Here is a 17,030-nt window from a genome sequence, read left to right as displayed (position 1 = left end):
CTCCCTGGTATTCAGAGCACGCCCAATTGGCTGAGCTCAGACTTTCCAGCTGTATTTTCGAAGAATCCAATGTGTCATACAAGAAAATCCCCTCCCCCCCCATACAGAGCAATGCACAGGTTTCTCGTCATTCCCACCTCAAGAATAATGTTACCGTACACGGGCAGAATAACGCAAGTGACTAAAAACAGGGCAAGACACAGAATCACACATCTCACAGGTGGGGTTGGGGTGTTTAATATAATGTTTAATGTTAAACATATTTGCAAAATATGTACAACACATGTACAACTGCAAAACTAAACAGATAGTTCCTACACTAGCAACATAGCACTCCATTTGGCGGAAGCTGCAGTCCATACTGTACAACACAGCACCAAGAGAACATGAGATGACAGTTTAAAGAGCGAGATGAAAATATTAGTACCACATCTATTCAAAAAAAATTTGAAATAAAAAATTAAATAGCTTGACACAGCAGCGGCTAAACTTAGAAATTCAGTCCAGCTGAAAGAAATGTGCACTTCACGTGTTATAATATGTGACACCCTATAAGCTAAGTGTCATGTAAGTGTTATAAAGTGCCTTATCGGGTTGCCAGAAGGGGTATGGCACATAGTCGGATGGTGGGGATCTAGCTCCTCTTTCACGTCGAACATAAACACCCCCTTCCCTCCGTCCTTCCCCCTCGGCATGGCTCTGCGTTTCACGCCCACTACAACTATAGCAAGCTCTCAAGTCCTGCGCCCTCGTGATGGCGGTTGACATCCCTGACATTCGAGGCAAGCACTGTTTACAAGAGAGAGGGCGGGGCTTACGTATGGACCGCACGGTTGCCCGTTTCAAAACACAGTCAGGGTCGTCACATAATTGGGCTGGGAGAGGTGGTGCCTGGTCCTCTCTGCTGAAAAACAAAACTGACCTTGAGCGGCCGCCCGCCCACCATGCGAGCCAGTAGCCAGCCCCACCATGCGAGCCAGTAGCCAGCGAGCCAGTAGCCAGCCCCACCATGCGAGCCAGTAGCCAGCCCCACCATGCGAGCCAGTAGCCAGCCCCACCATACGAGCCAGTAGCCAGCCCCACCATACGAGCCAGTAGCCAGCCCCACCATACGAGCCAGTAGCCAGCCCCACCATACGAGCCAGTAGCCAGCCCCACCATACGAGCCAGTATCCAGCCCCACCATACGAGCCAGTAGCCAGCCCCACCATACGAGCCAGTAGCCAGCCCCACCATACGAGCCAGTAGCCAGCCCCACCATACGAGCCAGTAGCCAGCCCCACCATACGAGCCAGTAGCCAACCCCACCATACGAGCCAGTAGCCAGCCCCACCATACGAGCCAGTAGCCAGCCCCACCATACGAGCCAGTAGCCAGCCCCACCATACGAGCCAGTAGCCAGCCCCACCATACGAGCCAGTAGCCAGCCCCACCATACGAGCCAGTAGCCAGCCCCACCATACGAGCCAGTAGCCAGCCCCACCATACGAGCCAGTAGCCAGCCCCACCATACGAGCCAGTAGCCAGCCCATGGCTGTACGTCAAAGGGTTCAAACAGAAACAAAAGAAAAAAACGGAGCGTCTCGATGCCACATTTCGAGCATAGTGAACGAGAGAAAAAGACGAAGCAACGTCATCATTTCAGGAAAAGTAAGAAGGGAGGGGGTTACAACAGTCTATGATGGGTTAGAACAGTCTATGATGGGTTAGAACAGTCTATGATCAACGCAGTAAGAAGGGAGGGGGGGTTAGAACAGTCTGATGGGTTAGAACAGTCTATGATCAACGCAGTCCCCCTCCAGTTAGAATCCTCACAGAGGCCCCAACGCAGCCTCTCGCTCTACCCCAATCACCCCTTACCCCCACCCATGCTCCTCCCTCAGTCTGAATGGGCCCCAGGACCCAAAAGGACCGTCCAGTCTATTTTGTACTAAGGGGCCAATGTGATTTACACCAAGGGAAAGGGCACTGCCCGACACAGCACAGATGAGATCAACATGTAAACAATCCTAGAATACTCTTTGGTTACAAATAATGTTTCAAGTATCCAGTTACAGAACATCAAAGCAACTCCTTTATGAAGGCCACATAAGTAAATAGCCCTGTTCGAGACAGGCTCCTGTCCTATTGGCCGTTCTGTCTCCTGTTTCTGGAGCATGAGGCAGCTTGAGGTACAAATGCACTCCCTGGACAGGACGCTAAGTCTATTGCAGGCCACACAACTTCCTTCAAATAGAAAGGGTATATACAATTCAGTTTCAAGTCAGTGTGGTGGGAGAATTATGAATGGAATGATATCTAGTTGAAGGGAAACATGAATTGTATCTCTTATGTCATATGTAAAGTATTCAGACTCCTTGACTTGTTCCACATTTTGTTACATTACAGCCTTATTCTAAAATTATTTATTTTGTTTCCCCCCCGTCCTCAATCTACACACAAAAATGCTATCCATTTTAGAATAAGGCTGTAACGTAATAAAATGTGGAACAAAGTTAAGGGTTCTGAATACTTTCCGAATGCACTGTATATCGGTCTTCTGTCTCTCTGTATGTCTTATTCAAAGAAGGGCTGGAAGCATGAAGGAGAAAGCAGAAAAACAGCCGATGTCCTGGAATTAGGAACAGCCAAGTCAATCCTCCTGACGACAAGGAGATCTGTTAAGCTTGACTGCCGTGGCTCACTCACACGCTCTCACTGACACACATGGAGATTGGGCCATGTCAGTGGCTCCATCCTCAGCTCCCCAAGGGGAGCTTCAGGAGAATTTTGCTGCATGGCTGCAGAGTGTCACATGCCTCCCTGCCTTGCCGTACCCTGCACCGTCAACGCCTCAGTCTCACCACTATCTTCTAAACCCCCAGTCATTAGCTACACGCCAAGGGAAAATGTCCCATTCTAGTCCAGCAGCAGAGGGGATGAACCATTGTTAAAACTAAATTGGTTTTGCCAGAGACAGGGCCTAAAAGAAGCCAAGCTAAGGCATCAGGGGCGGTGCCAGACGGTTACCAAATACAGCCCTGGCTTAAAACAACCAGGACAAGCCCACTGCTGCTATTTCTGTGGCCAAGCCCAGTGCGGCTTTGACGGATCAGCCCCCGTTACACACAGCGCTTCAACACTTCCTCACAAGTCAGGGGAGGTGGCGGAGGGAGAGACTCTCGGGGAAAAAAAATACCCCCCCGGCACCCAGATGCAGATGCTCTTTCCCTTGACTGCCACAGTGACCCCCTAAAAATTGACAATAATTTCAGCCCAGCACGTAAATCTGAGGCTGCAGCCAGATAAGCAGACAGTGTTACAGTGGAGCAGCTGATCCACACTCTGACTGGAGGCTGACAAAAACATGGACGCCTCGTCTCAGCCCTGCCCTGCCTGCAAAGCACTGGATTACCCTCCTAGTCAGGAGCCCAATTTTCAAAGACAACAACCAACCTAATTGTTGTCTGTATACTCCCCTATGGATTTTAAGCCAAGAGCGGCCCTGGAGCCATGCAGGGAGGTAGTATAACAGTCGCTGTTATGGGATTTACCACCCAGAGGAAGGAAGGAAGGAAGGGAAAAAAACTTGTTTCCACAGTAGCCAGCAGGGGGAGGCCAAGGGTCCAACAGGGGATCCTATAATGACAGTACTCTATTTATAGAACCATTGAATGAGAGAAAGTGTATTTTTAGAGCTGCGTAGGGTTCTGTCATGCTAGGGATAGCGGTAGCTGCAGGGAGTCACTGCATCAAATCCCTTTTGACAACCCGTCCTTAGCATCAAGGTGACAACCACAAATGCGGAATACGCCACACACACACACGTTTAGATGTCATATGGAGGACAGCACGCGCCACACAGTAGCATTGTTTGGTTAAGTGCAACCCTAAAAGCCCTTACGTCCGTTTACACTTGATTACCCTCCATTCTGGTGCTCTCTTAGTGAAAGCTATGTTATAATAGCTTTCTAAAAAAAATGGGTCACCGTCTGTGGCTTTTCCTTAAAATGCATCTAAAATTCAGAAACTGCACCATCTTAGAGCCGCATACAAATCCTGTCCTGAGCCAACATGGTAAAATGGAGGTGAATATCTGAAAAGCTGTATACCCAGCTTGAATTCTGTATTATCCAGGCCACACAGACTATTCTGCAGCAATCAGCATAACAATGACACTGCTGCACCAACAGAGCAGAGCTGTGCTCCCTTTCAAACTGTTTTTGGCTATACTGAGTCATTTCATCTTCCATAGCTCATTTCATCAGAACACATGAAAGCCTGATGTGCGGCTCTGCCTGCTAGGGGTAAATAAATAGAAAAATATTTTTTATTTTTTAAACACGGCATAGGATTATCCCTGACAGTAGACTTACTGAGCAAACACATTCTCATTAGATAATATTATGAAGCAGATCGTGACAGTCAAATTAATTATACACGACAACACTGTTAAGATATGAACATGTTTAGATTGTGCAACATCCACCAGAAGCTTAACATCAATACTGACTGAGGTAATAATAAAGATAATGAAGCTAAAGCCTACAAAAGCCATCTGTAAGGTGAGAGTTGGTGAGGTATGCCCCCTTGTGGCCAACTCAGAGAAGACACAGAGTTCTGCCTCCGTCTAGACCAGACAGCCCAGATACAGCAGCAGCAGCAGCAGCAGGTAACGTCTTGCCTTCTCACTCTGCTCTGACATTTGGACCAATGAGAAGGCGCCGCTAGCACGACAAGTACTATGCCATTAAAGCCATAACAACCCGAATGATACAATTGCTTTAATAACAGATGTTTCCTGCCGTTTGATATCTGGAATCAAACTAGCTACGCTTCATCCATTTGAACAGGACTTCTCTGATCCACTCTCCCCCTTTTCTTATTTGATCAATCTGGCATTAATGTTTCAGTATGCCGACCTCATTTCTTCTTAGAAATCATACAACTATTTTGCCTGAGCATAAATTGCATTGCTGTCAATGTCAGTGGCGGATTCAGTGTTGACGGTGCAAGCTGTACATCACATAAACGGAGTCAGGGGCGTGTACATATGTCCATCAGTTTAACTGCCAGCGCCAGTTGAGCGAGAGATCCGCTCAGTGGAGAAGCTTTGTCAGGTAGGTAAAATATTCACAAGAACCAATTCCCTTGCCACAGACTGCCTGCTCTCCTTCATCCTCATGCTGTGCTGAGGCATTGCTACCTGCCTGCCAGTCAGTCATTTTCCGTAGGAGAAAGCAGCATCTCACCCCTGGTTCCTGGTGATGGAAGCAGCCTCCCACTTACATGCTTCTAATAAGTGCTGCAGTCGAGGGCTTGGAGCACTCTACATGCAAATGCCTGGTGCACCACTTCACACACACACCTGTCATCTAATCCATCACACACACACACACACACACATCTCTTTCTCGCCCTCCTGTAGATGTAGGCAGTGAGAGTGCTTCTCCTGCTGAGCAGAGGTGCGTGGGCAGCGATAGTTGAGTGGCGTCTAGCACGGACTGGCTGGTTGCCCGGGGCAACCCTAGTGGTAGGGGGTGGTGGGCGACGTAGATGTAGGCACCACTGCCAGGTAGTTGGAGGGAACATACCCCCTCTGTTCCCGCACCTCCACCAGGCTCCAGTCGCGGCTACCCCTCTTGTCGTGGGGTTCCAGCACTCTGATTGGTTCCCCCACCCTCAGAGAGACCTCGTGACTGCTCCTCGCCGTGAAGTCATAGCCTGCAAACACCTGCAACGATACCGCGGTGGGACAGACAGAGAGTAAACAAAGCTTTATTATCGAGCATGGTGATCTAACAGAGATTGATGTCCTAGCAGCCTAGCAGGGCTAATTGCTGTTTTTAGCCTGGTGGTCTGGCCAACGCCATTAGAAAACACAGCTCTTCTCTGGACAAACAGGACTTTAGAAAGTTGGGCCATCAGCAGGGCATGTAAGTGCAGTTTAGGGCTCCGCTGTGAGGCCTGTGAATGTAGTGGACTTATAATCACCTTTAGTCTCCTCTGCTCACAAAGGCACAGAAATGACAGTCTCAAAATGGACCACCCAAGTTGAAGAATTCAAGCCTTAGGGGATTGTCACCTGCCTATGATTAGTGATCACACTTCCAGCGGTACATGATGATGGCTGGCTATAAGGGTATGATAAATGCCTCCCAAAGGTCATGAGGAGCATCACTCACTTTTACAACTTGTGACATTTCTTTCTTTTTAATAATGCATTTGAGCCAGTTGTGTTGTGACAAGGTAGGGGTGGTATACAGAAGACAGCCCTATCTGGGAAAAGACCAAGTCCATATTATGGCAAGAACAGCTCAAATAAGCAAAGAAAAACAACAGTCCATCATTACTTCTTTAAGACATGAAGGTCAGTCAATGCGGAAAATTTCAAGAACTTTGAAAGTTTCTTCAAGTTCAGTCGCAAAAACCATCAAGTGCTATGATGAAACTGGCTCTCATGAGGACCGCCACAGGAAAGGAACACCCTGAGTTACCTCTGCTGCAGAGGACAAGTTCATTAGAGTTACCAGCCTCAGAAATTGCAGCCCAAATAAATGCTTCACAGAGTTCAAGTAACCATGTATACACCAATGTATGCTGATGTTTGAAGAGCTAAAACAAATCAATGAATAAAACACTCAGAATAGGGTTTGGGGGAACTCTGCGTACCAACACTGCTGACAAGGGTAAGCAGCCAATTTGGAGTTTTCCACCAAAAACCCTCACATGCATCTGATAGGGTATGATTGATGGGATCCTGTCTCCCCCCCCCCCCCCCCCCCCAATTGCATACACTCATCATCCATTTCCCTGACACACAAAGCAGAGCAGGTAGTCAGATGTGCTTTAACAACCTGCCACTCAGAAACCACCCACCCTCACGCTGCTCTGGCCCTCGTGTCACTCACCCGTGTGAAGTTGCCCCTAGATGCTAATCTTGGCTCAGATTAGCATTTTTTCCCCCCCACTAATGGTTAAGGGATAGTTCACCCAAGTTACACAATTACATTGGTTTCCTTAGCCTGTAAGAAGTCTCTGGACAAGGTCATGACATCAATCCATGCTTTGTTTCTTCTGTAATGTTTCCACATGCTAACACTATTTTAGCATTTGTTTGTGCCACAAATGCCATTCAAGTCATGGGAGTAAAAGTATCTCACGTTGATTGTGAAGCTCAACAAAATCACTTCAAATCAAAACTTTGTCACATGCCCCGAATACAAATGCAGACTTTACCGTGAAATGCTGACTTACAAGCCCTTAACTCTTCTTGAACTGCACTGTTGGTTAAGAAAATATGTACCAAGTAGACTAAAATCAAAAGTAACGATAAAAAGTAACACAATAAGAATAACGAGGCTATATACAGGGGGCACCGGTACAAAGTCAGTGTGCAGGGGTACAGGTTAGTTGAGGTAATTTGTACATGTAGGTGAAGTGACTATGCATAGATAATAAACAGCGAGTAGCAGCAGTGTACCAAAGGGAGGGTCAATGTAAATTGTCTGGTCGCGATTGTATTAATTGTTCAACAGTCTTATGGCTTGGGGGGGGGGGGGGGGGGGGTAGAAGCTGTTGAGGAGCCTTTTAGTCCTAGACTTGGCGCTCTGGTACCGCTTGCCGTGCGGTAGCAGAGAAAACAGTCTATATCTTGGGTGACTGGAGTCTGACAATTTTATGGGCTTTCCTCTGACACCGCATATTATATTAGTCCTGGATGGTAGGAAGCATGGCCCCAGTGATGTACACACTACCCTCTGTAGCACCTACGGTCAGATGCCGAGCAGTTGCCATACCAGACAGTGTTGAAACCAGTCAGGATGATATCGATGGTGCAGCTGTAAAACCTTTTGAGGATCTGGGAACCCATTCCAAATCTTTTCAGTCTCCTGAGGGTGGAAAGGTTTTGTCGTGCCCTCTTCATGATTGTTTGTTGGTGATGGACACCGAGGAACATGAAACTCGACCCGCTCCACTACAGCCCCATCGATGTCAATGGGGGCCTGTTCAGCCCGCCTTTTCCTGTAGTCAACGATCAGCTCCTTTGTCTTGCCCACATTGAGGGAGAGGTTGTTGTCCTGGCACCACACTGCCAGTTCTCTGGGGAGGGGACTAAGTACTCACCCCTGAGGGGCACCAGTGCTAAGGATCAGCGTGGCAGAAGTGGTGTTGCCTACTCTTACAACCTGGGGGCGGCCCGACAGGAAGTCCAGGATCCAGTTGCAGAGGGAGATATTTAGTCCCAGAGTCCTTAGCTTAGTGATGAGCTTCGTGGGCACTATGGTGTTGAACGCCGAGCTGTAGTCAATGAACAGCATTCTCACATAGGTGTTCCTTTTGTCCAGGTGAGAAGGGGCAGTGTGGAGTGTAATTGAGATTGCATCATCTGTGGATCTGTTGGGGCGGTATGCGAATTGGAGTGGGTCAAGGGTGTCTGGCAGGATGCTGTTGATGTGAGCCATGACCAGCCTTTCAAAGCACTTCATGGCTACAGACTTGAGTGCTACGGGTCGGTAGTCATTTAGGCAGGTTACCTTAGTGTTCTTGGGCACAGGGACTATGGTGGTCTGCTTGAAACATGTAGGTATTACAGACTCAGTCAGGGAGAGGTTGAAAATGTCAGTGAAGACACTTATTTTATTTTTATAACACCTTTATTTAACCAGGTAGGCCAGTTGAGAACAAGTTCTCATTTACAACTGCGACCTGGCCAAGATAAAGCAAAGACACGCGACAAAAGAACACAGAGATACACATAGGATAAACAAAAGTACAGTCTATAACACAATAGAAAAATCTATATACGGTGTGTGCAAATGGAGTAAGGAGGTAAGGCAATAAATAGGCCATAGTAGCGAAGTAATTACAATTTAACAATTAACACTGGAGTGATAGATGTGCAGATGAGGATGTGCAAGTAGAAATACTGGTGTGCAAAAGAGCAAAAAAGTCAAAAACAATATGGGGATGAGGTAGGTAGTTGGGTGGGATATTTACAGCTGCAGCGATCCGTAAGCTGTTCAGATAGCTGATGCTTAAAGTTAGTGAGGGAGATATAACTGGAACGATTTTTACAATTCGTTCCAGTCATTGGCAGCAGACAACTGTAAGCAAAGGCCGCCAAAGTGGGTGTTAGCTTTGGGGAGTACCAGCGAGATATACCTGCTGGAGCGCGTGCTACAGCTGGGTGTAGTTATGGTGACCAGTGAGCTGAGATAAGGCGGAGCTTTACCTAGCTAAGACTTATAGATGACCTGGAGCCAGTGGGTCTGGCGACGAATATGTAGCGAGGGCCAGCCGACGAGAGCATACAGGTTGCAGTGGTGGGTGGTATATGGGGATGGCACTGTGATAGACAGCATCCAATTTGCTGAGTAGAGTGTTCAAGGCTGTTTTGTAAATGACATCGCCAAAGTCAAGGATCGGTAGGATAGTCAGTTTTACGAGGGTATGTTAGACAGCATGAGGGAAGGATGCTTTGTTGCGAATTAGGAAGCCGATTATAGATTTACATTTTGGATTAGAGATGCTTAATATGAGTCTGGAACCGTCCACAGTAGTGATGCTATTCAGGTGGGCGGGTAGCGATCGGTTGAAGAGCATGCATCTAGTTTTACTAGTGTATAAGAGCTTTTGGAGGCCACGGAAGGAGTGTTGTATGTCATTGAAGCTCATTTGGAGGTTTGTTAACAGTGTCCAAAGAAGGGCCAGATGTATACAGAATGGTGTTGTCTGCGTAGAGGTGTATCAAGGAATCACCCTCAGCAAGAGCGACATCCTTGATATATACAGAGAAAAAAGACTGCCTGAGAATTGAACCCTGTGGTACCCCCATAGAGACTGCCAGAGGTCCGGACAACAGGCCCTCCAATTTGACACACTGAACTCTGAGAAGTAGTTGGTGAACCAGGCGAGTCAATCATTTGAGAAAACAAGGCTGTTGACTCTGCCGATAAGAATACGGTGATTGACAGAGTCGAAATCCTTGGCCAGGTCGATGAAGACGGCTGCGCAGTACTGTCTTTTAGCGATGGTGGTTATGATATCGTTTAGTACCTTGAGCATGGCTGAGGTGCACCTGTGACCAGCTCGGAAACTGGATTGCGCAGCGGAGAAGGTACGGTGGGATTCGAAATGGTCAGTGATCTCTTTGTTAACTTGGCTTTTGAAGACTAGAAAGAGAGGGCAGGATGGATATAGGTCTAACAGTTTGGGTCTAGAGTGTCTCCCCCTTTGAAGAAGGGGATGACCGCGGCAGCTTTCCAATCTTTATGAATCTCGGATGATACGAAAGAGAGGTTGAACAGACTAGGGGTTGCAGCAATGGCGGCGGATAATTTTACAAAGAGAGGGTCCAGATTGTCTAGCCCAGCTGATTTGTACGGTCCAGGTTTTGCAGGTCTTTCAGAACATCTGCTATCTGGATTTGGGTGAAGGAGAATCTGGGAGGCTTGGGCAAGTAGCTGTTGGAGGTGCGGACCTGTTGGCCGGGGTAGCCAGAAGGAAAGCATGGCCAGCCGTTAGAGAAATGCTTACTGAAATTCTCAATTATCGTGGATTTAAAAATCGGTGGTGACAGTGTTTCCTAGCCTCAGTGCAATGGGCAGCTGGGAGGAGGTGCTCTTATTCTCCATGGACTTTAGTGTCCCAGAACTTTTTGGAGGATGCACATTTTTGTTTGAAAAAGCTAGCCTTTGCTTTCCTAACTGACTGTGTATATTAGTTCCTGACTTCCCTGAAAAGTTGCATATCCCGGGGACTATTCGATGCTAGTGCAGTATGCCACAGGATGTTTGTGCTGGTCGAGGGCAGTCAGGTCTGGAGTGAACCAAGGGCTATATCTGTTCTTAGTTCTACATTTTGTGAAAGGGGCATGCTTATTTAAGATGGTGATGAAATTACTTAAAGAACAACCAGGCATCCTCAACTGACGGGATGAGGTCAATATCCTTCCAGGATACCCGGGCCAGGTCGATTAGAAAGGCCTGCTCGCAGAAGTGTTTTAGGGAGCATTTGACAGTGGGGTGGTCATTTGACCGCGGACCCATAACTGATGCAGGCAATGAGGCAGTGATCGCTGAGATCCTGATTGAAAACAGCAGAGGTGTATATGGAGGGCAAGTTGGTCAGGATAATATCTATGAGAGTGCCCATATTTACAGATTTAGGGTTGTACTTGGTGGGTTCACTTGACAGTTGGTCCGCGTATGCGTCGAGTACACATCCGGGTAATCCGTCTGGCCCAGCAGCTTTGTGAATGTTGACCTGTTTAAAAGTTGTTCACATCGGCTACTGAGAGTGTTATCACACAGTCATCCAGAACAGCTGGTGCTCTCGTGTATGCTTCAGTGTTGCTTGCCTTGACGCGAGCAAAAAAAAGGCATTTAGCTCATCTGGTAGGCTCGCGTCACTGGGCAGCTCACGTCTGGGTTTCCCTTTGTAGTCCGTAATAGTTTTCAAGCCCTGCCACATCCGATGAGTGTCAGAGCCGGTGTAGTAGGATTCAATCTTAATCCTGTATTGACGCTTTGATGGTTCATCTGAGGGCAAAGCGGGATTTCTTATAAATGTCCGGCATTAGTCTCCCGCTCCTTGAAAGCGGCAGCTCTAGCCATTAGCTAGATGCGGATGTTGCCTGTAATCCATGGCTTCTGGTTGGAATATGTATGTACAGTCACTGTGGGGACGACGTCGTCGATGCACTTATTGATGAAGCCGATGACTGAGGTGGTGTACTCCTCAAAGCCATTGGATGAATCCCAGAACATATTCCAGTCTGTGCTAGCAAAACAGTCCTGTAGTTTAGCATCCGCGTCATCTGACCTCTTCCATATTGAGCGAGTCACTGGTACTTCCTGCTTTAGTTTTTGCTTGTAAGCAGGAATCAGGAGGATAGAATTATGGTCAGATTTAGCAAATGGAGGGCGGGGGAGAGCTTTGTATGCATTTCTGTGTGTGGAGTAAAGGTGGTCTAGGATTTTTATTTCTCTCTGGTTGCACATGTGACATGCTGGTAAAAATGAGGTGAAACGGATTTAAGTTTGCCTGCATTAAAATATCCTGCCACTAGGAGCGCTGCTTCTGGGTGAACATTTTCTTCTTTGCTTATGGCCTTATACAGTTGGTTGAGAGCAGTCTGAGTGCCAGCTTCGTTCTGTGGTGGTAAATAGACGGCTGCGAATAATATAGATGAGAGATCTTGGTAGATAGTGTGTTCTACATCTTATCATATGGTCTACAGCTTATCATAAGGTACTCTACCTCGAGACTTCTTTAATATTAGACATCGCGCACCAGCTGTTATTGACAAATAAACACACATACCCCTCGTCTAACCACAGGTAGCGTCTCTGTTCTACCAGTGCATGGAAAATCCCGCTAGCTCTATATTGTCCGTATCGTCGTTCAGCCACGTCTCGGTGAAACACTTAGATGTTTTGAACATGCAAATATCGGTCCAACTTTAATGGGATTTGTGCCACAAATGCTAAAACGTTAGCATGTCGAAACAGTGCCAGGGGGGGAAAAAAAAAACTAAGCATGGATTGCTGTCATCTAGTCTATAGACTGCTTACAGGGTAAGGAAACCAATAAGTCATTTTGTAATTTGGGTGAACTATCCCTTTAAGATTAGGATTGGGGAGGGGGACACTGATCCTAGATCTGTACCTAGGGGAAACTTTACCAGGGAGTGTCACTTACCTGGAAGCAGGGCATGGTCATCGACAGAGTCCTCACGGGCTGGGGTATATCAGGGGAGAAGGAGTGTCGCCTGACGTCAGGGGTGTAGGAGTGTCGCCTGACACCTCCAGCACAATCCATGGTAGTGACTGTCAGATGAGGGGACGGGGGAGGGTCCATGGTTACCTGGTGGTAACGCACCAGTTTGGAGGAGGGGACGTATCCTCTTGGACCTGAACACAGATTGTGTAATAGATGATCATAAAACATGAGTTTATCAATTTTATACTGTAATAAGATACGTTATAAACCACATATTATCCAATAACTGATCTAATCTATTTGATAGATAGAATTAAACACTTACTGTGAGTACACAGCCAGCAGTAACAGTAAACAACCATTAGATGTCTCCACTAACTGGTGGTGGCTGAACCAGAATTCTAGTTTGGTATTCACTGCTACATTGAAAGACAACTCAATACATAGACTAACTAAAGGACTGACTTTCCTTTAGAATGTGAAGCAGTGTGTTATTTTAAAAGATCATCCCCTCAAGTGAAAAGGTGAGATATCCTGGAGGTCTTACCCCCTGCGTCGACCAGCCAGCGGCGTCTGTCCCCCCGTGTGTCCATCTCACTGATGATGGCCACCAGCTCTCCTCTGTTCAGGCTCAGGTCCAGGTCTCTAGTCCCCACCACATGACCCGTCAGCTGGTAGATCTTGGCTGAGCCATGCTTGTCTGTCAGGACCTTCAGACACTTCTGAGACCCAGGGCTGAGAGGCTGGGAGGACACAAATGAACAGAACAAGGGGGGTGCTCATTACGCACCAAACAGAAGGGAACTGACTGAAACAGGGAGACTACCTGGATTGATCTAATAATAAAATGCTACGTTTTCACTTTCTGTTGCAAAAAGTTGAAACGGTGTGCCCTAATGAACCGATACTGTACGATCAGGAACATAGTTATGCAGCAATCAAGCAACATACAGTAGATCAACTAATTAGCAGCATCAAATAAAAGAGTATTGGTCGTGTACGAAGTTTAGAAGATGTTATAGCGGATGCAGTGAAATGCTTACGTTACCATCTCCTAACGACGCAGTAAAATGTCAAATACACAAATAATCACACACAAAGAAATTAAGAAATGTCGTAACAAATCCAATAGCACTGTAATCCTAATGCAATCTATATACACCTGATGAAGACATACTAACAATATATACAGCAGTAGATGTAGTGTACAAAACATTAGGAACACCTTCCTAATATTCAGTTGCACCCCCTTTTGCCCTCAGAACAGCCTCAATTCGTCAGGGAATGGACACTACAAGGTCTCGAAAGTGTTCCATACGGATGCTGGCCCATTTTGTCTCCAATCCTTCCCACAGTTGTGTTAAGTTGGCTGGATGTCTTTTGGGTGGTGGGACCATTCTTGATACACACGGTAAACTGTCGAGCGCAAAAAGCACAGCAGCATTGCAGTTCTTGACTCACTCAAACTGGTGTGCCTGGCACCTACTACCATACCCCATTCAAAGTCACTTAAATATATTTTATTACCCCATTCACCTTCTGAAAGGCACACACACAATCCATTTCTCAATTGTCTCGAGGCCTAAAAATCATTCTTTAACCTGTCTCCTTCCCTTCATCTACACTGATTGAAGTGGATTTAACAAGGGGCATCAATTAGGGATTATAGCTTTCACCTGGTCAGTATGTCAGGGGTAGGCAAACTTGATGTTTTTGATTTAACCAACCTGGAAGACCAGGTGTGTGGAATTTAGGCAATCATTGAACTGATCAATTAGCTGGTCAGGTGTTGTGACTAGTTGGAACAAAATCTTGCAGTACCTGTAGCACGTTTGCCAACCCTCTGGTCTATGTTTTGTACACCCAGTGTGTATTAAGAGTGAGCACTCATTAACCCTGGTGTTTGTTCACCTGCTTAGCTTCCCCCGGGGTGACTTGTAAGGTTTATGGCTTTACTATCTCACCTAAGAGCAGCTAATGATGTGATCCCATGTCTTTCTAGTGCTGTAGAAATGGTGCCTGTAAGTGAGAGCCATCGCCAGCCACAAATGAGCTACCCATCCTCACTACTGCTGTCATGTATGCCTGTAGATCTGACAGGCTGAGTCTCATTACTATCATATAGGATCCATCGCAAATGGCACCCTATTTCCAATGTAGTGCACTACTTTTGACCAGGGCCCATCTGTTCTGAGGGCTGCTCACACTGCAGACATAAAGACATAAAACACAGATTTTAATATGGGCTGTGTGAGAGGTCTAGATTAGTCTGAGACATGAAACCAGACCCTTTCTCTCTCCTCTTCTCTTGGCTCCTTCACATTCTCATCACTTAAAGTAATTGCGTAGTGGTGATGATATGAGCCACGCGTTAGCTGGAGTGAAGTTATTACTGCATTATGACTAAGCAAAATGAATGGCGCTTTCTGTTCTAACTGGGGAGGAAAGGGAATGGAATTTCCAGTTTGCTATTTATGCATGTTGAACAGAAAGTTTGTGTTTTGTGAACGTGACATGTCCTAGTGTGTTAGTTTTGACAAATGGCTTATGCTTAGTTATAGTACTGTCCCCTCAGGCAGCACACCTTCCTCAGAACCTTCAACAGGTAAACAGGTCATCTCGGTTAACTCGGAACTAAAATATGACACAATTTGGTTAGTCGCCCGTCTGTCCACGAGAGATTACTCAACAGGTAACATCACAACTAAGGCTAATATAAATAACCATCCTGATCCAATTCAGGTTATTCCAAACACATGATGGATTCAGATAATAAGAACATTTACAGTGAATGGGTCTAGTATGAATCGTCCTGCTGCGTGAGGCTGTGGATGTATACACGCACTGTCCCTGGCGATGTTCCCCGGCAACAAGTCACATCACCACCAACCAAACAACAGATTATAGTGCAGCTTCTGTTGGGACTGACCTGGACAATGGGAGCATTGAGTTGGTCCTCCACATTCCGACACAGAGTCTCCAGCATCCTCGCACCCTCCAGCACCGAACACTCTGCCCACTCCCAGAATGCATTAGGCTCCAGGGAACTGTGAGGGAGCTGCAAAGAGAGGTCAGACAAAACAAGTTTAGAAAGATAGTCAAGTTCAACTTCAGCTGCATCTCTGGCCTTAGGTATAGTTCTCACTAATCAATCACTGAAAGTGACAAGAAAACTGCAACACAACATGCTTATCTTGGCAAAGGAGAAATGTTCACTAACAGGGACGTAAACTAATTTGTGCACACCATTTGAGAGAAATACGCTTTCTGTGCGTCTAGAACATTTCTGGGATCTTTTACTTCACATGTTGCTTTTCTATTTTTTGTTCAGTGTATAAACAACAGACAGCAGATTCACTGGCTGAAATGGTCAATTGCAATGGTCAGCATTGGTCGTCCACAGATATACACTTTAGTATAGGGTCTTGCTACCCCCTCTAAACCCTTCTACAGTGACTGTGGTGTACCTACTACCCCACCTGTTGGGCAAAGCCCTGGAAGAGCTGCTCCATGTCTGCAGCCAGGTCCTTGTGCAGGCAGCTGAAGGCCCCAAGCATGCCCCAGAGCAGGGTGAGGGCCAGGCCATTGAACTGGGGCAGCTCGTTGAGGAGCAACGTGTTGATGGTCTTATAGGTGTTTGCCACCGCCTGCTCATCGTAGCTCAGACTGGGCTTCTCTTCGATCAGCTCGTAGTCAAGCAGCTTGTCCAGGCGCTTACGGATCAGGTTACGAGGCCCCACCAGCAGTTCTCGAAGGGCACAGAGCGGCTTGTGGACCAAGGTCCTCATCCTCTTCTCCTGGATGTTGAGTGGGGGATGGGGAGAGGAAGTGGGAAATATTAGGGAATAGAGAGTGGGGGAGGGCGATGGATAGAGGCGTGAGGTCCGGGCAGTGCATTCTGAAGCCTGAAGGACATGTGCGAAAGTGAAACACGACCATGGGCGCAATTCAATAAAAATGGTCTGTCCTCCCAGCCAACATATTCCGATGCCCATTGTTGTAGCATGCATAACAAAGTGGTACTTTGGCTTGACTCACAAATGTAGGAAGTATCCATTGTCTCAATGCTGCTGTGATTTCCTTGTAGCATATAGCAGGCTTCTCGCCGTCCATGTCAAGGTCAAACTCCTCCGGTCGACAGCTAAGGAATCTCTGTAATAGAACGATGGAAGAAAAGATGCCACATAAACTATATCTAGACACGGGAAACGCAAACAGAAAACTGAGGTAGTCGTCAGAAATGCTTCATGAAAAGAACAGTCAGCGGCTGTTTGACAGTGGGGAGACTCTGCATTCAAATAGGTGCGGCAATGTGAAGGAGGCTG

General features: G+C 46.8%; 1 protein-coding gene across 2 annotated transcripts in view; it reads right to left on the bottom strand.

The window, feature by feature from the left end:
- Window positions 1-226: 226 nt before the first annotated feature.
- The window catches only part of LOC109864826 (rho guanine nucleotide exchange factor 37), a 25,322-nt gene continuing 8,518 nt past the window's right edge, over window positions 227-17,030 (bottom strand). For both annotated transcript variants that reach the window (XM_020452802.2, XM_031798017.1), the window contains 6 exons: window positions 16,744-16,857; window positions 16,185-16,502; window positions 15,635-15,763; window positions 13,253-13,448; window positions 12,685-12,896; window positions 227-5,713 (listed from right to left, as the gene is read on the bottom strand). In XM_020452802.2, the coding sequence (XP_020308391.1) occupies window positions 5,507-5,713; window positions 12,685-12,896; window positions 13,253-13,448; window positions 15,635-15,763; window positions 16,185-16,502; window positions 16,744-16,857 (1,176 nt within the window). In that variant the 3' untranslated portion in view covers window positions 227-5,506. The remainder of the gene's footprint in view (window positions 5,714-12,684; window positions 12,897-13,252; window positions 13,449-15,634; window positions 15,764-16,184; window positions 16,503-16,743; window positions 16,858-17,030) is intronic.

This window comes from Oncorhynchus kisutch, linkage group LG19 (assembly GCF_002021735.2).
Source record: "Oncorhynchus kisutch isolate 150728-3 linkage group LG19, Okis_V2, whole genome shotgun sequence".
In the NCBI taxonomy this organism is placed as follows: Eukaryota; Metazoa; Chordata; class Actinopteri; order Salmoniformes; family Salmonidae; genus Oncorhynchus; species Oncorhynchus kisutch.
The sequence above is the reverse complement of the archived record's forward strand: the minus strand, read 5'-3'. Positions and strand labels throughout refer to the sequence as shown.